This window comes from Chionomys nivalis, chromosome 16 (assembly GCF_950005125.1).
Source record: "Chionomys nivalis chromosome 16, mChiNiv1.1, whole genome shotgun sequence".
Lineage (NCBI taxonomy): Eukaryota > Metazoa > Chordata > Mammalia > Rodentia > Cricetidae > Chionomys > Chionomys nivalis.
Genome location: NC_080101.1, coordinates 16,362,957 through 16,388,291, shown reverse-complemented (window position 1 = coordinate 16,388,291; position 25,335 = coordinate 16,362,957). Strand labels below are relative to the sequence as shown.

General features: G+C 43.8%; 1 protein-coding gene and 1 pseudogene across 1 annotated transcript in view; one reads left to right on the top strand and one right to left on the bottom strand.

The window, feature by feature from the left end:
• Positions 1-25,335, bottom strand: part of Elp1 (elongator acetyltransferase complex subunit 1) — a 58,426-nt gene that overhangs the window by 19,842 nt on the left and 13,249 nt on the right. The window contains exons 7-27 of the mRNA XM_057790493.1: positions 22,877-22,973; positions 22,526-22,616; positions 21,447-21,570; positions 20,635-20,728; positions 18,739-18,969; positions 17,557-17,727; positions 16,340-16,439; positions 12,514-12,696; positions 10,072-10,178; positions 9,170-9,273; positions 7,947-8,000; positions 7,750-7,855; positions 6,640-6,755; positions 5,853-5,926; positions 5,506-5,584; positions 5,340-5,419; positions 3,619-3,756; positions 3,425-3,510; positions 2,769-2,920; positions 1,317-1,440; positions 125-222 (exon numbers count right to left, since the gene is read on the bottom strand). Of these exons, the coding sequence (XP_057646476.1) occupies positions 125-222; positions 1,317-1,440; positions 2,769-2,920; positions 3,425-3,510; positions 3,619-3,756; positions 5,340-5,419; positions 5,506-5,584; positions 5,853-5,926; positions 6,640-6,755; positions 7,750-7,855; positions 7,947-8,000; positions 9,170-9,273; positions 10,072-10,178; positions 12,514-12,696; positions 16,340-16,439; positions 17,557-17,727; positions 18,739-18,969; positions 20,635-20,728; positions 21,447-21,570; positions 22,526-22,616; positions 22,877-22,973 (2,409 nt within the window). The remainder of the gene's footprint in view (positions 1-124; positions 223-1,316; positions 1,441-2,768; positions 2,921-3,424; positions 3,511-3,618; positions 3,757-5,339; positions 5,420-5,505; positions 5,585-5,852; positions 5,927-6,639; positions 6,756-7,749; positions 7,856-7,946; positions 8,001-9,169; positions 9,274-10,071; positions 10,179-12,513; positions 12,697-16,339; positions 16,440-17,556; positions 17,728-18,738; positions 18,970-20,634; positions 20,729-21,446; positions 21,571-22,525; positions 22,617-22,876; positions 22,974-25,335) is intronic.
• On the top strand, positions 3,798-5,042 carry LOC130887843 (acyl carrier protein, mitochondrial-like; annotated as a pseudogene).

The following is a 25,335-nucleotide window of genomic DNA, read 5'->3' as shown; positions in this document are numbered from 1 at the left end:
ACTGACTGGTTGTAGGACAAACCATGAAGCCAAGGACAGGGTTTGGACTCAACATGTCCTCATGTCCAACTAATTCGCAAAGCAGAATCAGGAGACCTCATTTCACAGTTCACCTACCACACACCTGGTACTGCAGTGACTGTGGCTGATATAACTTCAGAGCTTCCTTATACAAGTTTTTATCTTTTATCAAATTCAAGCATTCTGTGAAATACTCAGGTCCTGCAAAAATAAGATTTACAAAAACACAGGTATAAGACTGTGGAAGTATAATGGCTTTCATTCACACCTATGTTTCCTAAGCAACAGTAATGTGGAACTTTTCTATGTGTGCTCATGTGCCCATGTGTGAGAATGCATGTGGAGGCCAGAGGATAGCCTGAGCTGTTGGTCCTCATGTCCTCAGCCGACACTCCTGAGAAGGCACTGTCCACCTTGATTTTTGTAACAGGGTCTCTCACCGTGCAAAGCTTGCCAAGTAGGCTAGACTGATTGGCCAATGGAACCCAGGGATCCTCCTGTACACCTTCCTAAAGCTCAGATTACAAGCACATGCCACTAAACCCAGCTTTTTTGTGTGTGGGTTTTATGGAATGAACTCAGGTCTTCCTGCTTACAAAACAAGAACTGTGTTGACTTGGCCATCGCTCATCTCCTCCCAACCATGAACCTTTTACAGTTTCTACAATTTAAAGAACAGCTTCAAATCAGAATTTTTGGTGAGCATTGCTCCACATTCTGAGGTAAGAAAGATCAGGTTGGACAGGGTTGCACTAGGAATTCTGCTCAATACCTCCTCACGTTCAAAATGAATACCTGGGAGCTCATTAAACGCTCCCCCGGGCCTCACTCCCGTTCAGCTGAATCAGAGTGTCCATGGAAGTAGATGAATGCACACTTATCAGGCACCATAGGCGTCCTCAGTGACAAGTCACAACTGTTCCAGCACTGGACAGCGGAGGTGTTGTGTGTGGTTCTACACCATCACTGCCTGTTAAACTGCACAAGTGCAAACCACTCACTGTAGGCAAGCATACTGACAGACACCATGCGACGGGATTATCCACTAGCTCTGATCAAGGCACTGAAGGGATTTTAGGAGGAGCTCAGTCCTAACCCACAAAGGACCTGCTCTCAGCAAGGGTCCCCCAGCTCAGGAAGAGAGACCTGCTTTACTTTCAGGGCATGAACCATCAAGTTCTTCAGAGTGGAGGGGACTGAAGCCATTGGACTAGGGTAATTTCCTATCTTATCTTAAAGCTTGCCTGGCTCCAAAGAAGCTTTGAAGCAGTAGTAAACACTATCCCCATACTCACCACACTTGCTGAGGTGCCCAAGAGCCTTTTCATATCGTTTCAAGTACTTGTCTATGGTGAACCGCTGGTAATTAATCTCCATTTTCTTAAGTGCATTAAGAAATGGAATATATTCCTTAGGATCCTAAAAGAAAAAAGTTATTACTTGTAATATTTATGTAATACAAATTCTAATGAAGACAATAAAAAGAGAATAACAATTTTAAATGTATGCTATACTTCTATATCAATTATATATCATATAATACATTAAATCAAAACAAGCTTTGGGAAAACTACTTTCATATTTTGGAGTTATGAGTTTAAATTTGGAATAGTAATGACTAACATCAACTCCATAACAGGCTGATAAGGAAAACAACATGCCTATAGTCTAGAAGACAGTCAACAGTGAACCTAAGCACCCCTAAAAGAATCAGGCCTGGTTCTCATGAAATGACCCTCCATGACATGGCACCCATGCCAATTATGAAGATAAAATGTACTGAGCTGGGCCTGAGTCTATGAGTTCTACCACCTCCTGCTCTGTACGGTGCCTACTAAGCTGATTCACAGCTTAGTGCATGGAGGACCTTGAGTTAGATCTCCAGAACCCACACAGAAGCCAGGCCTCGCGGCATGGGCCTGTTATTCTGGCACTAGGGAAGAAGGGGACACAGTCAGGTCCTTGAGGCATACTGGCCAGTCAGCCAATCTACTCTTCTTAGTGAGTTCCAAGTCAGCAAGAGATCCTGATTAAAAAAGAAAAGTGGATACACATAGAAATATACAGGGTTTAGGAACACTAGCTGCGGTGTTGTGGAATATTAGTTTAAGATGTGTTACACTGGTTTATGCTGTAGAATATTTGTTTAATAATGAAAATATGTGTTGCATTCTTTTATGTGGCACTTGTTTAACCTTGTAAAGCTCTTTTACTTTGCCCACCACCCTGATTGGTCTAATAAAGACTTGAGAGGCCAGTAACTAGGCAGGAAAGAGGAACAGGTGGGGCTGGCGGGCAGAGAGAATAAAATGGAAGAGAAATCTAGGGAAGAGAGCGAGGAGCGAGAAAAGACGGAGAAGAAGACGCCAGGGACCAGCCACCTAGTAACATAGCCAGCCACAGAATAAGAAAAAAAGAAAGATATATAGAATAAAGAAAGGTAAAAAGCCCAAAGGCAAAACATAATTAAAAAGAAACAGCATAATTTAAGTTAGAAAAGCTCACTAGGAACAGGATAAGCTAAGGCCGGGCATTCATAAGTAAGAATAAGCCTCCATGTTTTCATTTGGGAGTTGGGTGGCAAACCCCCAAAGAGTTTAAAAAAAAAAAAATCAACTACACTGTGGAGACTCAAATCTGGATCCACTCATAGCATTAGATAGAGTATTGCTCTCTAAAGAACAGGGTCCCACACTAGAATGATTAACAAGTTTCAAAATGGTGCAAAAAATATGAACTCCACATACCTTTTGTGATTTCTCGGCTACCATGAGAACCAAATCAAAGTTATAGGTTCCAAGAGAATGATTATATAATTCGTTGACATCTACCAGGAGCAGCAGGTACTTCAAGGCCTCCTCTGCACTCACAGTCTCAGGACCAGGGGGAGCATTTCTTGCTGGTGTTTAAGGAAAAAGAGGGTGAGGGTAGAGCTTGGTCAGTCAGGGGCTTGTCTAGCACACATGAAGCCAGGCATTTGCTCCCCATGCCACATAAAACCAGGTATGCTGGTGTGCTTCTGTAGTTCCAGTACTCAGGTGGACACAGGAGGATCAGAAACTCAAGGTCATCTGTAGCTGCATGGTGAGTTTGAGGCCAGTATGAGCCTTGCCTACACACACACACACACACACACACACACACACACACACACACATTTATATGAGTGAGAGAAACAAGAACAGAACAGACCAAGCGTTAAGACTTTCTGACAGACTAGGACAGAAGATGAACATATGCTTTCAATTCATTCATAAAATGCTCTGCACTCAAAATCTTTACATTTGAAAATGGTGACCCAAAGAGCCATCTGTTAACTCTGTGGAGTGCAGTGACACAGTGATGGTCAAGAACAATGACTGTCAAGAACAAGTCAAGCAGGTGTCTGTGTGCAGGTCTCTACCTTTAAGCTTGTGTACCTTCTGCAGCACAATTTCCAGTTCCGGGGTCGTTTTCTTCACGTGAGATGTGAGTATTGACAGGTAGTACCTGAGGCAGTAAGTGAAACACCAGAATGACAGGAAGAATGAGCTGGACAAGGACATCTACCTCCATATCTTGCTGTTCCAGAGAAGCCAACAATAAAACAGCACCCACTTGTGAGGATTGATGTTCTCCATAGCTACCCTCATGGTATCACAGATCAGGTCAAGTTTCTTCTTGTCAGGATCCCTGAATGTCTGGACAGTATTGGGCACCGGTGGGGGGTACATAGTCTTCGTGACATCTTCTTCCCTAAGAACCAAAGGTATGAACAGGTCACTTACCAAACAGTCTGGTGATCCAACTACTAGCATACATTAGGCAGGCTTCTGAGACAATAAACAAAAAGAGACCAGGAAAATTATTCAAGTACTGAGAAATCAAACATACCCACAAAAGTCTAAAGCAGGATACAACCAAGGTGTCCAGGTAACCAGAGAATGAAGAAAGGATAGTGTAATTTACACAGCAGCACACCATGAGCAATTCAAAATAAATGAACTAGTGATGCATGCAAAATACGGCTGAGCTCAACTCCAGCAGTGAAAGCCGCTATATTCACACCACAGTAAATACTTTCTGGCTACATTATGTAGTTAAACAGACAAGGCTGACCTGTGCTGAAACAGTAGCTGCCCAAGAGCTGGGGCACAAGGACTAGTGGAGAGTGGATGTGCTGGATTAAATGATGTGGAAACGTGGGGAAACTCACTGGTCGGAGTACTACACATTTTGTAGCAGTTAACTACCCCACACTAAGAGCATATTCTAGCCAATGCTATGCAAGGTGAAATAAATGGAGTGCTGCTTCCTTTGCCATTATCTAAAACAAGAAGAGGGTGTGTGGACAGGACAGCAGGAACTACAGAGCCTGGGTGGTGTCACTAGACATTCCCAACAGTCAGCATGAGAGGCAGTGCATTCTGGGTTGGCGCAGCCATGGCGGCTTGTGTCCTTTCTGTCTGTGTCCGCCGCCTGCCCGCGGCCTTTGCGCCGCTGCCCCGGCTTCCCACACTGGCCTTGGCCCGGCCACTCAGCACCACTGTCTGCCCTGAGGGAATCCGAAGGAGGTCCAGACTCTGCAGTCCGCCCTGGCCCTCATGCAGGTGCCTGGTCACACATTTGTGACGCCAGTACAGTGACGCACCCCCTTCGACGTTAGAGGGAATTAAGGACGGAGTGCTGTATGTCTTGAAACTCTATGACAAGAATGACCCAGAAAAGCTCTCAGTAAATTCTCATTTTATGAAGGACCTGGGCTTAGACAGTTTGGACCAAGTGGAGATTATTATGGCCATGGAAGACGAATTTGGATTTGAAATTCCTGATATAGATGCAGAGAAGTTAATGTGTCCACAAGAAATTGTAGATTACATTGCAGATAAGAAGGATGTATATGAATAGTTTCAGAGCCTTCTTCCTCATCCGGAGAACTCCGAGAATGCCCAATTGCATCATGGCTGACTGACAGCGGTTCTGTTGGACTTGTATTTAAATTGTCTGAGTGTTTTACCCTTTAAAAATAAATCTATTATAAAACTAAAAAAAAAAAAAAAGTTGGGAAAAATCATTACAGAGAAAGGATCATATCTGATGGCAATCTCATGAGAAGAATAGTTTTACAGCAAACCTAAGAAATCAGCCAAATAACAGTTCAGGAGGAGAGCTTAAAACTGCCATTGCTAAAGGTCTAGAGGAGAAGCCCTGCTGGCCATCACTGCGACAGTGACTTTTTATGTTTAAAGAGACTTCTGTTCTCCAGCTATATGAGTTTGATTTCTTTATCAAGAGATAATACTTAGAATATGATGCACACAAATTATCAAAATACTTACTTCAGTTCTGTGAGGAACAAGTTAATATGATTTACGGAATCTATCTGCTTTATGAAGGCTTCAACGTTCCCAAGAAATACCTATCGAAGGAAAGAGCACAGCGTTACAGTTCAGATCGTCTTCGCTCAAGAGTAAAGTCAGAGGATAAGTCAAATGCACAAACTACCTCAGGGTTATGATCGTGAATCAGATTGAGGTTAATTCTCAGTTTTCTCATGCATTCAAATGCTTCCTTAAACATAAGACTGCAAAGACAGAGAAAATGGACAAAAAGCATATTTCATGAGAAACTAAGTTCCCTGGCCTAGTATATTTTCATTACAACACAGACCGGCTATAATCAGATTACAACCCATATAATAAATAAGTCCTCCCAATTTTCAGTCTGAAACTACAGAAGGAAAAACCTAACAGTTGACACACTACTTTCTTTTCCAAATGTATAGTTAGTTACCACAGGAGCCTGGACTACATGTCCTTACGTGCACACAGGAACAGTCACAGGCAGCTTACTTGTCCAGCCAGTCCCGAATCTGAGCCAAGACCAAGGCCCGATGATGAACAACCTCCAAGTTTCCCCTCGGCATCTCAAAAGAAATCAAACATCTCTAATCAATTGGGAAATCATTGAAGCAGTAGGATCACAGTTCCACTTAACTCTTCCTGAACCACCACAATGCTATACAATGAACAATTAGTAGAATCCAGTTGTGTTCAATGTTTATCTTGACTTTCAAGCAAGTTTCCCTTTAAATCTTATTGGTCAGAGCTTTTATTAATCAACATTCCTTCACATAAAGCCAACAGAGAGCCAAGAAAGAAGGGTTGTAGTAGGCTGAAAAGTACAATAGAGCCGAAAATGCAGCCTATACATGATGTGGGAATCCCCTCTGTATACTGTGAATACCATTGGTTAATAAAGAATCTGTTTCAGCCAGTGGCTTAGCAGAGTAGAGCAAGGTGGGAAAATTAAACTGAATGTTGGGAGAAAGAAGGCGGAGTCAGAGATGCCATGTAGCCACCAGAGGGGAAAGACATGAGCTGCCAACTGGAACCTTGCCAGTAGGCCATGAGCCTTGTGGTAAATTATGAAATAATGAAAAGGAGTTAATTTAATATGTAAGAGCTTGCTAGAAATATGCTACAATGATTGGCCAAGCAGTGATTTAATTAATACAGTTTCTGTGTGGTTATTTAGGAGTCTGTGCGACAGGGAAATGAACAAGCAGCCTCCTACAACACATAAGTACTCTGTGGAGGTGACTAAGTGACAACAGAAAGTCTGAAGGACCGAGCTTACCTGTAGTATAAGCTTTGTGTCCTGGGGAACAACTGTGACAATCCGGGAGCCCCTCTCCACTCTCCGTAGGCTTTCTCCGTTGGCCTCATTACTGGCACACAGACCAGTCTGTAACACTAAAAATATCACTGACTGAGACTTGAGAATGACCACAGCAAGGCCACACTCCATTAACTCCCGCTGAATCTGCCCCGTATTTGAAACTCAGCTAATGGCAAGTCCCGGTGCTCTCCCACTCAGTTTCAAGACTCCTGGGCCTTCCTATAATCTCCTTGCTGCAAAGGACCCTCACATACTCACATACACAGTTTCCTAAGCAACTGGGAAATACAGGAACTGAAGCAGCAATTCTATTTCTTAGCATGACCTTCACACTATAATCATACCAATGGCAGAAAGGGTTCCTGTTTCCAAGTCAGCAACAAGAAAAATAAGCAGGCCTTTCGGAATAAGGAATACTGGAGAGAGGGGGAGGCAATGCAACAAAACTCAGTGCTAATCCCCCACAAACCACAAGATGACGTCCAGAAGTACAATGGTAGTTGAGCAATGAGAAAGAATCACGACAAAGAGTTAGAGCACACAGCCTGTGGGGGATCTATAAAGTATTAGATGATCTGTTTAATAAAACTTCATCAAGAATTTTTTAGAATGTGTTACTTAAGTTAGGATTTGATTTGTGAAGTCCCTAGGAATTGAAACAAAACGATTTAGCAAAGATACTATGTTGAGGGGTTAGAGAGGCAGCTCAAGAGTTAAGAGTATGCACCGCTCTTTCAGAGGACCCAAGCTCAGTTCCTAATACCCACACTGGGCAACTCACAACTGACCGTAATTCCAGTTTCCAGAGTATTCAATGCCTCTGGTCTCCATGGACACCGGTGTGCCCACATGCACATTCACAAAGGTAAGGGTATGCACATTTGCACATACACCAACACAATGTAAAATATATATATATATATATATATATATATATATTTTATAAGATAATAAATAAGACCAGGACTCTGTGGTAAACAGCCAAAGTAGGTAAAGAATTTAAAAATCATCAAGACTTCAAGATACTGGAAAAGGGGGATACCCCCATTTTGTAGAGAAAAAGCTTACTTTTAAGTGAAGCACATCTCAGGGAAAAACAGTGGCAGGTATGGGAATGGGTTGTCAACAGTAAAAACTCATCACACACTGCAAATGACGTGATATTTGATGCAACCTGCAACAAGCAAATTAAGCCCAAGGGAAGTTAGAGTTTGTACTTGGAAAGGACACTGTGAGAAAGACCAATCCAACCCAAGACTAGATACCTCAGTGTCATTGACGAAAAAGCGACACCTGTCAGTCAGACCAAGGACACACTCCTGCAAAGAAACAAAAGTGAAATTACATGTAACTCTATTCACAAGCACTTACACCTATGGTCTTCACCATGCAGTTCTAGTGCTCTGGGATTCCCTGAGCCTCTGTCTAAGACAAGGCTAGTGCCATGCTCAGGGACATGCCACCACCCAATCAAGCAAGCTACTCTATCGACTGCACTCATTTTGAACCGATCTCATTCCTCTCTTTGACTGCACACCCGAAAGTCTTCGCTGACCTCCCCTCTTATTTCCTTCCATCCCTCTCCAACCTTCTCCTCTGGGCAGCCAGAACCACATATCCAACAAGACGGAGAACACATCTCTCTGATGACTAAAAAACATGGGTGAGGGTAAAGGAGGTCACTGCTAACTATTTATCAGATTAAAAGGAAAAAGTAGTGTTTATTTCTCTTCATGCCCAACATTTCTGTTCATTTATGTCAAGTGAAGAGTCATACTGAACAGTGACTTATACTCCTGGCAGGGACAAAGTCATCCTCCTTCTCTGTGCCACCTCAAGTGGGAAGAACAGCACAGCTTGTACCTTAAGGCAGGACCCGAGCCAGGATGCACAACAGGAGGGGGCTGTGGTCTGCAGCATCTGCTGTGTAATGCCATGTACCCTGCCATCTTTCTAAACTCAGGTAATTCCAGAACCTTCTCCTGGGACTACTCTCCTTTCTAGGAAGAATGTTCTCTATGTCTCTGCACACTCACCACTGCCTCGGAGACTTTAACTATCATCCTCTAGTTATCCCCAAACACCTCACTGTTTGCTACCATCATACATTGCTCCTTGCCTTCACTCTCCTATCTATATCAAAAGATGGTGGCTTAAATGACCCTGGCATTCATAGGCCCATGTATCTGAATAGTTGGTTCCCAGTGGTGTAATTATTTGGAAAGGACTAGGAAGTGTGGCCTTGTTGGAGAAGGTGTGCTACTGAGGACAGGCTTTGAGGTTTCTCTTCTCTCCTGAATTTTACAAGACTGACTTTCCCCTTTTCTAGATGAAGAAGGTGGGGGCCAAGAGAGAGCAGGAATCTCCTGTCACGACCCTGGGATTTGGTGGAGACACAGGTTCGGCTGCAAGACCCATGCTTTTCCACCCACTGCCCTTGGCACTGACTGTTCTCCATGGTGAACTTCCCTGCGCTGTGTTGATTTACCTGTCCTCCAATCACGGCCACTTCCACCTGTGTGCATGGGTGAGCAAACTGAACAGGAAATCCTTCAGCGTTCTTCCAGGGTTCCACAGTTAGAGCCGGTGAGTCTGTAGTAAGATTGGCAAATTTAGCTTACAAATAGCTCACCAGCTCTTTCTTATGAGGCACTGAAAGGACAAAATAAACAACATCCCCTTCTCACCCCCCAAAAGAAGCCAACACAAAAACACAGAAATCTAGACTTCTCCACATTTCTCTAGAGTAGCAATAGCAGACTGGGTCTATCAACACTGTTCTACAGCATGGCATCCAGGGCTAGGAGGCTTAGCCATTGGGCTGAGGTGTAACTCAGTAATACAGTGCTTGCCAAGGGTGCATGAAGCCCTGGGCTGGAATCCAGCAAGGCAAACAAGCAAAAAACAGCAAACAACCAAGTGAACTACTCAGATTCATAAAGACAGGCACTGCACACTTCTCTTATACAAAGACACTAGACTTTAATTTTTTTATGCGTATGGAGTGTAGGTATAGGCCATGACACTACGAAGGAGGTAAAGAGATGGGAAGAAGAGGCCCTGGGGGGGGGGGGGGGGATAAAAAAAGAGGGCAACAGAATACAAGTGACATACACACAGAAGGGAGTCAGGGGCCTCCAGGACGGTGAGAGAGAAGTGGGGAAGGGCAATCAACAAAAACAATGCATGGAAATGCCGTAATGAAAACTTCACTTTGCATGCCAAAAACAATAATAATAACTAAAAAAGATTGGGAATAAACAATCAATAAATAAATAAAAATAAAATAAATAAAACAATAAATAATCAAATAGTGCTGACAAGATACAAGTACATAGTCTCAGGAATTATTTATTTGTAAGTCTGTTTTCCTAAAATTCCGATACTCACCCCAAAAGCACCTGAGTAGCTGGCCATCAGCCAGCTGGACCACAGATGACTTGGTTTTGGAACTGCAACATAAACCAATGATGACCCCATCCACCGTCACAGATGAACTAAAGCAAAACACACATACATAGGAAGAAAAAAAAAAACAGAAGATAAGTGTAAAAGAGATAGTCTTTCTTAAAAATGGATTCACTGATTTTCCCACAGTGAAAACTAACAATGATACTTCGGGACACACTGCCTATGTTGATGTAACACATATATTCTTTACACGCAAAGTGGAAGCGTCACAGATGGAGTAGGGATTACCTGTTCCTACTCACGCGGCAGCTCATTAGAATGTACTGCAGTGCAATGACTTCCTGACATATTCTTTGCTGGTGTGTGTGTTTGTGTTTTTGAGACAGGGTCTCACTATGTAGTTCTGACTATCTTGGAACTTATTATGTTGACCAGGCTGGCCTTGAACTCAGAGATCTGTTTGCCTCTACCTCCCAAATGCTGAGATTAAAAGCATGTGCCATAATACCCACCTTTCTTCTTAATAAATAAACTGCATCAGGTAGGCTTGGTGAGATCAGCCTGTAATCAATCTCACAGCTACTTAGGGAGAACTGCAAATTCCAGAGAAGTCTAGGCTACAGTCTGAATTCAATGTCAGCCAGAGCTATTTATTGAAACATTGTCTCAAAAAAAAGTAAAAGGAACACTGAGTGGGCCTGTAGAGATGGCACAGCGGTTTAGAGCATTGGCTGCTCTTACAAAAGACCCAAGTTCAGTCCCCAGTATCCACAAGGGCGCTCACAACTCCTCACAACTCCTCATAACTCCAGCTCCAGAATATCTGATGCCCTCTTCTGGCTTCCACAGGCACTGCATGTACATGATGCACAGACCCATAAACATAAAGAAAATAAGAAGGTTGAGGATATGTGCTTCCCCCAGCATATCCAGGGTTCCAGGTTCAACCCTGGGGACCCCTAAATACATAAATAAATGATGGAAAACAGTACAATTTCTTAAAGGAGAAGGCACCTACAGAAACAAAGCCAATGCTAGGATTCCATTCAAGACGTTTATTTTTAATCAATCTTTAAAAAGAAAGAAAGAAAGCAAGGAAGGAAGAAAAAAAAAGACAGAGAAGTAGACTCTATTTAATGAGGGACAAACTACCCTCCAGAGAGTCTGGGAAGACTGAGCTGGACAATGGGACTGGATCTGGCTCCTGCTTGACCAGACCAGTCAGCTGATTCTTTAGACCTCAGTGGCAAGTCCACAGTACATAGTGCTGAGGGCACATATGTCAAAGAGGTATAAAGAAAATAAATGGGGCCGGGCGGTGGTGGTGCACGCCTTTAATCCCAGCACTTGGGAGGCAGAGGCAGGTGGATCTCTGTGAGTTCGAGACCAGCCTGGTCTACAAGAGCTAGTTCCAGGACAGGCTCCAAAACCACAGAGAAACCCTGTCTCGAAAAACCAAAAAAAAAAAAAAGAAAATAAATGGATTCATATGGGTAACACACAGAAGAGCATGCTTACAGTGCATAGTCACAGTAAATGCAGGCTACCAACACTTAAGAATGAGTGCCATTCCATCTCTTAGAGACATTAGTATTTATATAAAAAAGTAGTCTTTTGAGAAACAAAAATTAAAACATCAGAACTATAAATGACTTTTTAACTTAGAACACTAATGTTGAAGACAGTGGAAACTACACAGTGTAGACATTTCTAATCCACTGCTGTGTTGTCAGAAAGCAGGGATCTGCAGAACTCAGGGCTGCACGGATCTAATGTAGAACACAGCCAACAGAGATCTTCACAGCAGGCTTCTTCCACAGCATGAAGCTGTGAGCTAACATCACCATGGTAACAGGTAGAGCTTTAGTTACAAACCAATGAGCACAAGACTAAGCAGCCAGTCTTCCATTGGAAACCTGAAGCATTCTGGGAGCTAGCCAGAAATTTTCTCTACTATACCCCAGGACTTGAATGACAGAAATCTCTTCAGTTGTCAACACTGTTACGTGACATAGGTAAAGTCATGAGTGAAACATGCTCAGGCCCGGGGATGGGGAACTGGCAAAGAAGGAGGCTTTCTAGTGTAAACAAACCCACACAGAGAAGAGGAGGGCCAAGTTTGATGATACTACTTAAAAGTAAATGTAGTTTCTTTACTACACTGGCCCATGAGGATTGACCACGGTAATTATCTATTAAAATCAATAGTAAATTCTAATGTTTACTTTGTGAAATCTCAGTGAATAACTAAATAAAATACACAACTTACAAATGCTTTGCTTATTTGAAGGCTCCATTTTACTATTTCTTGACACAATTTTGATCTATTGTCTAACAAGGAAGTCTTGCCCTGTGTCCATATACACAATGTGTAACTTCACGGCCAATTTACATACTGAATACACGAATGAACCACGATACCTGACAACCAGCTGTCCCTGCTCCTCATCCGCCTCAGAAGGAGCCACAGTCAGACGGCAAATGGCAGACTGCAGGCTGGTGTGACTGTGGCTTATGGCCAGGAACACGGCTTCTTCAATCCAGGTGAGAAGGCTCAGCTGCAGCGGGTTTACCTCCTCATCTTCACCGTTCCCAAGCTGAATTCTGTTTCAAATAGTAAAGAGTGTCCAAGATGAGAACTTTAAAAACCTTTCTTTATAAAGGAAAACTACAGTCATCTCATTATTTGGAGAAACAGAACTTGCGCTACAGCCCTGAATAAAACATCTGTACCAACCACCACCTTAACTTCCTAAGACTCTAGGAAGTCTCCAGAGGACTGAAAGAATGGGCATGGTAGGGCTACCGCAATCAAGAGTTCACGCAGCAGTAGGACCTGCACAGATGGTATGGGTGACTCCAGGCCCCAGCCTTCCTAGAGATCCACTGGCAGTTCATAATGGCTGCAGCAGATGCTCATTTTTGAGGACGTGGCACTGAGTAGGAGCCCAGGTTCCAGTGAATGGCTCCACACTCATGCACATATGGGCCGCACTAGCTGGACTTAGTAAGTTACACAAAGAGGAGACATAGCCGGGCAGTGGTGGTGCACGCCTTTAATCCCAGCACTCGGGAGGCAGAGGCAGGTGGATCTCTGTGAGTTCAAGGCCAGCCTGGTCTACAAGAGCTAGTTCCAGGACAGGAACCAAAAGCTACAAAGAAACCCTGTCTCGAAAATTTAAAAAAAAGGAAAAGAAAAGAAAAGAAAAAGAAAAAAGAGGAGACATAAAGGTAGAAGGATTACGTTTGGGAGGGGGGATGGCAAAGCAGAGCTGGAGGGAAATGGGGATGGATGTGATCATATTTCATTGGACACATGCATCAGAGTCTCAAGAATAAAGAAAAAAGCCTTATGTGAATACCAAATACCAGAACACTCCAAAATAATGTTTGCCTGACTTAAGAATGTAGGACTTATTTTAAATCCACTTCCTCATATCCTAAGATCTTTACATTTGAAGAGTATTCTTTTGAAACTGGCCATGTAAGAAATTTCTCACCCTTGTGTCTAGGCTACTAAACCACAGGGCTTTCCCAAGATACCAATGGCCGGCACTCAATCCGTCACCAGCAGTTATCTGCCTCAGAAGATACAGGACCCTTTCCAGAGCACCTCACATCAAATCAACTAAAACCGGGGACAGCTTCCTTGCTTCTAACACTTTCCTGATCTGGGCATCATTTTGTCACCTCACAAAGGAGAATTCCTGTCCTCTGGGTCCAGGGGTAAGTCAGCTTAGCTGCTGAAGAAGCTGGTCTGCTCTGCCTGTTCCGTCAGGTCCCCTCTACAGTGTCTCCACTGCACACAGCTCGCCCACAGTCCTCACCACACAGGCCTTCCTGGCTCTGGTTCTCACCAGCTTCCTCCCAATTCTTTCCCAACCTCAAGCAGTTCTTCCCCAAGGATCAAAATGAAGACTCATGTCCTCCTATTTTCTCTGAATGACTGGGATTTTCCTTCCTCTTGATTTTTAATATATTCTAACCCATAACTGTGTAAATGATAGGTCATAGCATCACATGGAGTCACAGTAAAATAGGGATAGATAAATAAATAAATAAATAAATAAATAAATAAACAAACAGTAAAATGATATGCATGCCAAGGAACTGAGGCTGTGACTCTTACATGTGTCTGTCTGTCCCGTGTGTTCATGTGCAAGCTGGAGGACAACTGCAGGTGCCATCCCCAAGAATACCATTCACCCCAGGGTCTCTCACTAGCTCTGAGCTCTGTGAGCATAGCAGCTCAGGTAGAAAGGGATCCTGGCAGTCAGGAGCCAAGGAATACCACAGGCCACAGTAAGCATAGCAGCTTACTGCCCTGCTCCAGGGAGAGGTTTCCCCCATGTAACAGCTCTGCTCCCACAGGCGAGGGTTTTCCCAGGGAAGATGTTATCATTCTGCTCTGGTCCCCCAGAGTGTAATAACTCTGATCCACTAGGGGAAGGTTTCCCCAGTGACAGTCTTACAGCCCTGCTCTGCTCTTCTCTGGCTCCTGAGAAAAGTTGTTACTTCTCTCTTTCTCCATTCCGGTGAAAGAAGGTCTCACCCAAACCTCATTCAAAAAATTTATTGGGAGGGAAGAATCCAGACAAGTGGCTGCCTCTGCCAGAATGGAAGAAGGCAGCAGAAAACTGAACAGGTACAGTGCTTATATAGGGCTTCTTAGGGGGTGGAGTTCTTCAACCAGGAAGATTTTCAGGGTGGGAATTGGTCAGATTTCAGTACCTTGAGCTCAGGTTGGCTAGATTTTGTATTCAGGGACTGGTTGGTTTTCTGCTCAGGAACTGGTTCGTTTCTCTGCACAGGGATTGAATGATTTTCTCCTTAGTTGATCGGGGCATATTAGGGTCTGGTTTTAGGGCTAAAGTGTTTCTTTCACTGGCCCTTTTTAGCCTTTGGCTTTAATTTCAAGGTCAGGGCATATTTCTTTCTGATTCCGATTTGATTCTAATTCTAGGGTTAAAGTGTGTTTCTTTGGCTCTGTGTTCCTTCGGCTGGCTCCTTTCCCCTACAAGCTCACCAATTAGGACAGATCACTCAGCCAGTGAGCCCAAGGATTCTCCTGTCTTCCCGCCTCCCCAGAACTGGGATAACATGCACACACCAAGCCTGGCCTTCTTCATGTAGCTTCTGGGGACCAAACTCAGGTCCTCACGCTTGAAAGCCAAGCACTTTGCTGGCTGAGCTATCTCCCCAGCCCCAGTATGATTAGCAGTAAATGTCTGATTTGTACACTATTTTACCTATCTATATACCCATGGTCACATAAAACTTAGTAGAAAAGGGGTCATAAACTAGAGAAGTTAAGAAGCCCTGTTCTAAACTGCCTCACTCTTAATCTGAATTGTATCTCTGTCTAGTGGTTTCAAATTATATGTTAAGATTTGGATCTAGAACTGGGCAGTGGTGGCATATGCCTTTAATCCCAGACCTCAGGAAACAGAGGCAGGAGTATAGTCAGAGCTGTTACACACAGAAACCCTGTATCCAAACCAAAACCAAACAAAAATGAGTCTGGAATGCCCCCAAGGCCTGCACATTAACGCTTGGACGCTAACCTGTGCACCACTACAAAGAACAGAATGCTAACGAGGTGGAGGCTGGTACAAGTTTTAGATACTAGAAGAGGTGTGGGGGTCTAGTTCTCTGCCCACAGTTGCCAGGAGGAGCTACAAACAGGAAGCCTGAGCCAAAGCAATGGGGCCAAGAGGCTGTTAGAGCCCCAAACACCAGGAGTCAAGCTGCCAGATCTCAGGGATTTAGTGCGATAACTGGAGCTGCCTGGAGAACACATAACGGAGGAATACAAGCTCTCTAAGAACTCCCCAGCATTCCATATGCAGGCACCACAGCATAGACTTCCTTGAAAACTATGGACATATTAGATACATGACTCATACCTAAAAATCCATTTCTAGATTCTCTAAAATTACAACACCCAGAAATTCTGTAATCTGGAACAAGACCAAGATAGAGGCTGAATTCGGTCATTCACAACTAGCACCATGTATATCCCCATTTACGTGAGTGAGTGCAACTGTGCCCTGGTGTCTTTACCTCCATCTTCTCCCTAGTGAAGGCAGCTGTGGGATACAGAGCACCAGTACACTAAGTGACCGGCCTCCCTCACCAGGCTCAGCTATGGCCTACTTCACATTTCCCAGAACACAGGCTGGATGAACTTAGGACAAAATGCTACTTGATCCTACTCCCAGGGACACAAAACTACTTAGGAACCTACCTGTATCTCTTTTCCAGCTGAGGAGTGCTAAGAGGAACTTTAAATCCATTTCCACCGACAGCTCCCAGCTTCACTGTGGGATCCAAGTCTGGGTTATCACCTAGGAAACAAAAATGTAAATATCATTGCAAGCTTGGAATGTTCTTGTCCACATGTGCCATTTCTCTCTCTGGTTCTCCCCAGGACTCTGCTCAAGGACTACCTCACAGAGAAGCCTTCCTGGGGACACTGTCCCCCAACAGTCTACTACCCCTCCCCTCTCACTTTCTTCTATGTCACTGCACGCTTAACTGTGTGCGTATCACTTACCAGCTGACGCACTATAGCCCTGACAATGAACATGTGAGCATGACCTATTTAAAAGCCACAACAGTACTGCACAGAGTGGAACTGAAACCAGAGAAGCTGGTGATCTGTCCAAAGAGAATTCCCATGAAAAGCAGGCTGCTTGTTTAAGAACTGATGTGAAGGGCTGGAGAGATGGCTCAGAGGTTAAGAGCATTGCCTGTTCTTCCAAAGGTCCTGAGTTCAATTCCCAGCAACCACATGGTGGCTCACAACCATCTGTAATGGGGTCTGGTGCCCTCTTCTGGCCTGCAGGCGTACAGACAGAATATTGTATACATAATAAATAAATAAATATTTAAAAAAAAAAAAAGAACTGATGTGAAGGCAGGAACTCCACTGTGAACTGACTAGCTCTGATTACTCTCTCAGACGCTATCAAGGCTTGTCCTCACTGAAACTCCAAAGTTACAACTGTCAGGGCACAACCACAGACCCTCAGAAATAACACCAAATGTCAAGTCTTCCAAGACATAGGCATACGGGCACTGCCCATTCATGGCCACATGTACACACCTCTATAAAGCAGGAAAAGGCTCTGACTGCTCCTAGGAGAGTCCTAAGACTGTGTGTGATTGTGTACAAAGGAAGGAGAAAGCAGGGAAGTCTGTGAAACAGGAAGATGCTGCACGATTCCCAGAGCTGAATGTTATTCTCAAGTAACGGATTCTTCAGGATCATCAAGGCACAGGGAAATGTATGCATGAACCAAGTAAGATGGAAAGAGAAGAAAATGCAGCCAATTAAATATGATGACCGTGAAAATCAATTAGACTGGATTCTGGGAGCACTGGCGCTGAGAGGACAGCACACTGTGACAATTGTGCAGCAGGGGCTGCACTGAGCTCCTTGGTCAGGGTGTTTCCACTTACCACACTTGTAGACAGAGATCTGGTTACTGGCATCAAAGACAGCAAGGTCATTGCTCTTTCTGAGGGGCGCAGAGAACATGACTTGATTCACTGGATGTGGGATCAGCAGCCGGTAGGTACACATGGGAGGTGGGATCACAGTCTGCCGGAAGACTGTTACCAACAGCCTGTCTACACAATGAAAATGAGGATGAGCCATGGGGTGTTCGGTGTGTAAAAGCAGACAGGAAGCATCATCATGCAGCAGCTCGTCACGGGAACTTCTGGTGTTCCCTCATTAATAAGTGTAAAAAGAGCACGGGTGCGTGTCACTCTGTCTGTGCTGGCTGGTGTGGCCTCCGGATCTACACTGCCCACACTTCAGATGCCAAAGATCAGGGCAAAAAACCCAAGAGGTCAAAGTTCCAGCTCAGAGAGACTAAACTAGAGTAACAATACCTCCCAAACCAGAAGGGCCACCATTGGGAGGTTGAGGCAGGAGGGCTGCCATGGGTTCCAGGAGCCTGGCCTACACAGTGATATACCAAGATCCATCTAACAAAGGCACCCCCCAACCAATAAAAAGCACTTTTCCATGTACAAATTGGTAATAAGGCATGACTAAGTTCTCTGTATAGAACAGGATTATAGAAATCAGTATTAAAAGCACTATACAGAACACTTTAGTATCAAAACTGTCTATAGTAAATTGTCTATGGCTATCTCCTTTGGCAATCCAGTTCTCTACCACTGATGGTTACACCTAATTAAAAACACCAATATCCCCCACAGAAGATAAATATCTAGGATGTGACTGAGCATGCTAGAAAAAGAGATAAGTTTACAGTGCTTAAAAGAAAAAACAAAGCCAAACACAGTAATGCACAGCCAATACAAGGCTAACAGACCCCACTGCCCCACCCATATGGTTCCGCTGTTCTCCTCAAAAGGAGGAAACTGTCGATCTTCAACTTTAAAAGTCAGACAAGTCAATGCCTAAGGTTAAAAGTATGGTTGAAAAGGGAAGCTGGGTGGAGTGGAACCAGGGTTTTTCTGAAGAATATGTTTTCTATTTAATGATGCTCCCAGTCATCACACAGCAAACACCAAACGGGTATTTCCCCACTGTTCTGGTTAAATCAGCACATCTGCAGGCCCCGGATCAGGACATGCATGTTCATGACACATTTCCCAGCAGCTTACTTCCGTCAATGACAGCCACATTTGCCAAGTCACTGGCACTATTTCCAGAGCTCCGGTCAGTGGTCCAGTGCCAGTCACAGCATATATAACGCCAGCCCTGACAGAGAATATGCAGCCGGCCCGGCATCATGGGGTCCCACAGCAGAGACACGACCTGGTTCATCCCACTGGTGCTGAAGGGCAGGCTTTGCTTGAGATACCAGTGATAGTTCCCCATGGTCCAGAGCTGAACTGTGTGGAGGAAAGGAAAGAAGGGCCATCAGAGACCAGAGGACCGAGCTGCAGACCATTAACAAGAATGGAACAGGGTAACTTTGCATTTTTCTAAGAATTCTTCTTACTGTTTGGTCTCTCTAAAATAATTCTATAATAATCAATGTCAAAAGATAGCTAAGACAGTATTTCAGGACGTTTTTCTCATGCAAAGTTGAATAAAAGATAACCAGATACAATGTGCATCTAAGCACCATACTATAAGGATAATATCTGAGAAATGTGCAGTCCAGAGACATCATTAAGTACAAACATTGCATAGCATCCTCACATGTAATAAGACGGCTACAGTGCCCCTGGGGACACAGTCCTAACATGTGCTCTGCTTAGGCAGAGTCCTTAAGTGGCACACGACTGCACCAAGGCACTCCAGGCAGGCTCTGGCCAGCGTCACCGCGGTAAGCTGGGGCTAAGATGCCTGTCTTCTTGCAGTGATCTGCATGCAGTTATGGCCCAGGCTATCTAGTATTAACCAATATTCAGCTGCCTGGAGGTTAACATGCACTCAATCATCCCAATATGTATTAAAATGACCAATTATGCCAAAGCTGGCCTTATCAATAAATTAAGATTTTAACTACATGAAAGAATTTATTTGAACTTCCCCACCAATTCTTAATTTAGTGACCAGAGAAAACAAGAACTGTCTTAAGGACAAATAAATCAATAAAAATTTTAAGGAGGCAGAGGCAAGCGGATCTCTGTGAGTTCGAGACCAGCCTGGTCTACAAGAGCTAGTTCCAGGACAGGCTCCAAAACCACAGAGAAACCCTGTCTCCAAAAAACCAAAAAAAAAAAAAAAAAAAAAAAAAAGGAAAATATCATATGTATTACATAACTACTAGAGTAGTTTCCACCTTCATTACTTAAAACATTTCTTTAAAATTTTAAGCAGGGTTGGGGGTTGGCTCAGTAATAGAGGGCTTGCCTCGGAAATCTAAGATCCTGGGTTAGTTACCCAGCACTAGGGGAAGAAAGAAAGTAAAAAAGACAACATACTTAATCCCAAGTCTATACTTAAATACCCAAATATCTTAAAAGCTACACAAAAGTCCATCCCATATGTAACCTAAATCTACTCACTTCTACAGCATTTGCTTCCTGCACTGATGATTCTGGTTACAGTTTGTCTTTGCTCTGCTAACATATGGTGCCCTCCCTGGTCAAGCTCTGATCCAGATGCTGCTCTGAGAGACTTTAAAGAAAAGAGGTTACCCCCACGATGCATGAAAGTCTTACAAGCAAAACCAGGATTCCCAGGAGAGAAAGAATTCTGTCTCAATACTGCAACACAAAAATCCTGCCTAAAGTTACAGCCGGCCACAGAAATTCCCCTACAGGCACAATTTGAGTCAATTCCTCAAAACAGAGCCAGTCTGACCTCTCCTCTCCCCGCCCTCCTCTATCTAGATCCCAATGGTTCTGCTTCTCTAGGGAGCTCTGAATAATTCATGACGGAAATCCTCTTGAGATCCAAACCTAACCCCTCCCCACCAGCATCTACCTACTTCAGGCTACACTGAGCTCACCAAAGGCCTAAGGAGGAAAGAGGAAGGAAACCCCACAATCTTCTACTTTGATATAATACATGAAGCATGAACCAAAGTTCAATGGCTGTCATACCATAACTTTTCAGAATAGGACGGTTTTCCCTTGGAAGGTCTTCTAGCCACACAGCAAGCACAGTAGAATCTGTGTTCCACAGCAAGTCATTTACCTGGTAAGGACAAAAGACACCCCTGACCTTCAGTCTCTGTCTACTTCAAACTCTTTATAATAGCTGAATCCCCTGCACGCATAAACCAAATAACTCTGCAAAACTGGAGCTGACCTCCAGCTCTAAGTTAGTAACCTACAGTTGTTAAACCAATTTGTGAAACTGGTATTATAAAAAGGACTTAAAATATGCATTATGCTTAAAGATTTAAACACAAATTTAACAAAAAGCAATGTAACATTTTTAGAAAAATCAAGAAATTTGACTATTAGACACAGTAATATCTCATACTACATTAAATACAGTAATTATTATATTAGTCATACATACTTAATACTAATTATGATACAATAGAGGTAAAAATGTAATTTCATTAAAAAACTCTCAAAAATTTACACAAGATTATCCTACATAATTTTAAAAAAATTTTACATAATTAAAGGTTTCATGTGTCCCCACCCAAGATTTTAAGTACATAAGCTATCTGCTTAATATTTAAATATTTATCGCTGGGAAAGTTAGTCATCAAAATAAACAGCAAGAACTAGTATTTCTCTTTCCTTTCTGTGATTTTTCTTAGCAGACAAGAAATGCCACTTCTGTTCTGAGAGTCAAGAGCCATCTTTTCTACACAGCAGCCTCCATTCCTAACCTCTGGCAACCCCAAACCTCTGCAGCCAAGCGCGCTCAAAGGACGACAAAGACTTCAGACACTTACTTTAACTTCATCTTTGAAGAAAGGAAGTGTAAATTGGCCATGAAGAAGTCCGTTTTTCTCAAGAAACACAACATCTTGTTGGTTGGGTTTATCTTGAGTAGATGCAATCAAACTGCCTGAGGGTCTTAAAGAAAAGCCAGAGTTAGAGCAGTCAAAAGCTTGTCCTGCTGGCTGAGCGCAGAGAATACTGACACAAAACAGTCATTTTTTCTCAGAAGAAAAAAAAATTAAAAGTCCCCTTTTCTAGTCAGGAAGAGGGGTGTGTGTGTGGGTGGGGGGGGGGGTGATGATTCCGAGAAAGTTTGAAGCCCACCATTTGTGTTCTGACAAGCAGTTCACCCCAACATGGAAGAGGAAAAAATAGCAAGGCACCATTTGCACATAATCTTTTATTTAAACTGCAAGTGAATGGTTAAAAAGAAAAAAAGTCTATTTTCTCCACCATTTTAAGCATGACATCCTAAGTAATCGTCTTTTTCAGTAGCATGGCCTTCCACGCTTAGGCAGGGACTGCAGCATTTCTCTTCTGAAATCGTCTTAGTCCACGTGCCTCACTCGCATTTTTCTCCAATGTTTTAATTCAAACACTTAAGTAACACCCAGTCCCACCAGTATTAACTGGTGGGAAACAAGGTATCTGCAACCTAGAGGCCTACTGGATTTGCACGTGACAGATGCTACAGCAGTAGGTGCATTTATCCTATCTATAGCTATATGCACCTAAAACAGGCAAGCTGTAATCCGCACAAAGTCCTGCACCGAGGAGGCCAAGGGAAGGCAGGCAATCGAGTCTACCCTTCAGGTTTCTCAGCCAGCGGACAGCCTACTGTGGGATCTCACCCAGGTCTCAGAAAAGCCCCCCTAGTCCCACAGAGCCTCCCACACTAGGACTAGATGCACCGCTTGCTGTTTCCCATGATGGTCCCATCAACAGTGATAACCTTTGCAGAAGGCTAGAGATGTAACCAGTGTGGGGCCTGGGATGAGGGACCCTGTGAAGAACCCAGGATCCAGCTGAGTTCAGGAGGAAGGGATGGAAGGGAAAGCAGGAAGAACCCTAAGCTTATTCTCATACTCACTTCCAAGCCAGGTGGGGCCCCAGTCCTGGCACAGGCTCGCTGGTTGAGTGCAAAGTAAACTCTCGGTTCCACACTCTGATCTTCCGAGCCCCTGCAAGGGAGTGGAGTAAACAAACACACACACTCAGAGCATAACTCTCACGTGCACCTACCCTACATGCTCAAGTTTGCACTGGGTAGGTGACGCCAGACCAGCCGGCCTCAAAGCACTCTTCTAATCCTAAACCACTACCATCCAAGACAGCACCTCTTCCCCACTCTGTGTAATCAATACTCTGTTCAAAGCAAAAGGAAAAGAAACTTTTCTAAAGCTTAATTAGATAAAATTTTAAGTGTAATTTATTTCCATACCTGTTTGTGGGCAAACAACACTCACAGCAAAAAACTGCCCATCCCCACGCCAGGTAATATGTGGTCTGTGGTCATCCCAGGGCAGGGCAGACTCATGCTAAAGAGAGAAACACCAGTATTACTGGGGAACCATGATCCCAAGTCAAACAACCCTTGGCCACCAAATATTCATCTTTTATATGACATTGACACTAGAAAATGGCTTCAGAGACTCTCTAGGAACCTTTCTAGAAGGGCTCTTAATCCTAGAAATCAAGAATAATTTAAAAACAAAATAAACACAGCCTTCCTTCTTTGAGCATTAGAGGTACGGCAAATACAGGTATTAAATGCAATCAGCGAGGGAAGTGGATAGGAAACTATGGCAAGGGAAGAAGTCTTCTGTCAAAACGTAGTCATAGCTCTATTTCATGGGTAGAGAAGAACCAGCAACATTTACTGCAGCATACACAGGATACAGCAATTCTGCCCTTGGCAGTATGGGCTGAAGAAGGGTCTCCTGTACCACTTGTGTCCCTAGCCATGAAGTAGCCAAGCCTACGAGCGGGAGAAAGGTGACACCAGGCACATCTCCCATCCCAGTGCTTGCTCCACTTCAAAACACTGCTAGTTCTGCTCGGCCACAGATTAGATCTGGCTAGACTGCACCGTGTATTACTAAGATGCTGTCCTTTGGCATAAAACACAGGCTTCCTCTAGTGGAAGGTTGTTGTGTAGCAGTTTTCTCGAAGATGATGCATTCCTTCTTGCAGGGAAGCTCCTTAAGCAGGAAGGTTAAAAACTCAAAATAGCTTCAAGAAGTCCCTGAAACTGACTAGATTCACTAGGCCCCTCCCTCCTGGTGTAGAGGTCCTTCTGTATATGTGTTGCTTTTATTGGTTAATAAATAAAGAACTGGCTTAGCCTATAGCATAGAAGGAGGAAGGCGAGGTCAAGAAGAAGCCATGGATCCACCACCTGAGACAGACGCTAGTAACTTTAGCTGGTAAAACACAGCCATGTGGCGATACAAAGGTTACTAGAAATAGGATATAGTAAGATGTAAGAGTTAGTCAATGAGAAGCTAGAGCTAATGGGCCAAGCAGTTATTTAAATAATACAGTTTCTGTGTGATTATTTTGGGTCTAAGCTAGCCAGGTGGCCAGGAGAAACAAGTGACCCTTCCTCCAATACCCTCCCAGCAATAAAGCTGAAGGCTTCTCTCAGACAAGTCAAGCAACAAAGACTCTGAGACTAGGCCAGTAGCTTCCTGGGAGAAGCAGAAACCAGTTAAGCTGCCTGGAAAAGGTTCAGATTAAAGTCACTTGGAATGGACCCTCTCCAACCTGTTGAGCTGCTTGTAGGCTACCCAGTACACTCTAGGTTTCCCAGGTTTTGTGAACTGTCAAAGCTGGGGTGGACCTTGATAATGCAGCTGTCTTTGAGTCTTTTCTGCTCCTGTAAGTAACCTCTTACCCACAGTCCAGAATGTAACTCAATGCAATTCACTGGTTTGGGGCTGGAAAGATGGCTCAGTGAAAGAGCACTGACTGCTCTTTCAGAGGACACAGGTTCAATTCCCAGCACCCACATGGCAGCTCACAACTGTCTGTAAATCCATCTCCAAGTGATCTGACACACTCACAAAGACATACATGCAGGCTAAAACACCAATCACATAAAATGAAAATTTAAAAACCACTTTAAAATTCCCTGGTTCACCCAGTTGGACTCTGGTGGTATCTGTACTTTAGTCTGTCCTGGGATCCTATTCTGGGGTGAATAGACATGTGTTGTGCCTCCCTAGGAAAAACATTGGCATGAACAGGTTGAAGACTGAAATGTGTAACAAAGAACATATCTATAAGTAATGAAAGATGGGGCTGCAGAGATGGCTTGGGGACTAAGAGTATATAGGCCTCTGCCAGAGGACCCAAGTTTGGTTCCCAACACCCTTGTTGGGTGGCTCACAACCACCTGTTACTTTGGCTCCAAAGGACCCAACATCTCTGGCTTCTATGGGCTCCTGCACTCACATGAACACACCTATACTCACAAACACATATAGACAATAGAAACACAAACCCTTAAAAATATATGAAGGACAGAGAAATGCAAAGAGGAATAAGGATGTCCATCTATCCTAGAGGAACAGCTCCTAAGAACTGTAAGAGATTACGCTTCTACTGTTCAGCCCAAACCCTGGCAGTCTGTAGTTCTTCCTCACACCCACACCTGATCTCTATCCTACAGCTGTTCCTTCTAAAGGTTTCAGAGTTAAGACGCTTCGTACCTACTCCCTCCTTCGTCCCCAAGTGTCTACTGAAAGGAGCTCCCCACAGCCATTCCTGATTCCCTCAGTCAACAGAACACAAGAGCCAGAGTGCAATAAGGAAGATGAACCAGATTCTGTTGCTATGGAAACCCCCAACAGGTCCCTATGTCAAATCAGTGAAGGCAAAAGTGGCACCACTGGGCTA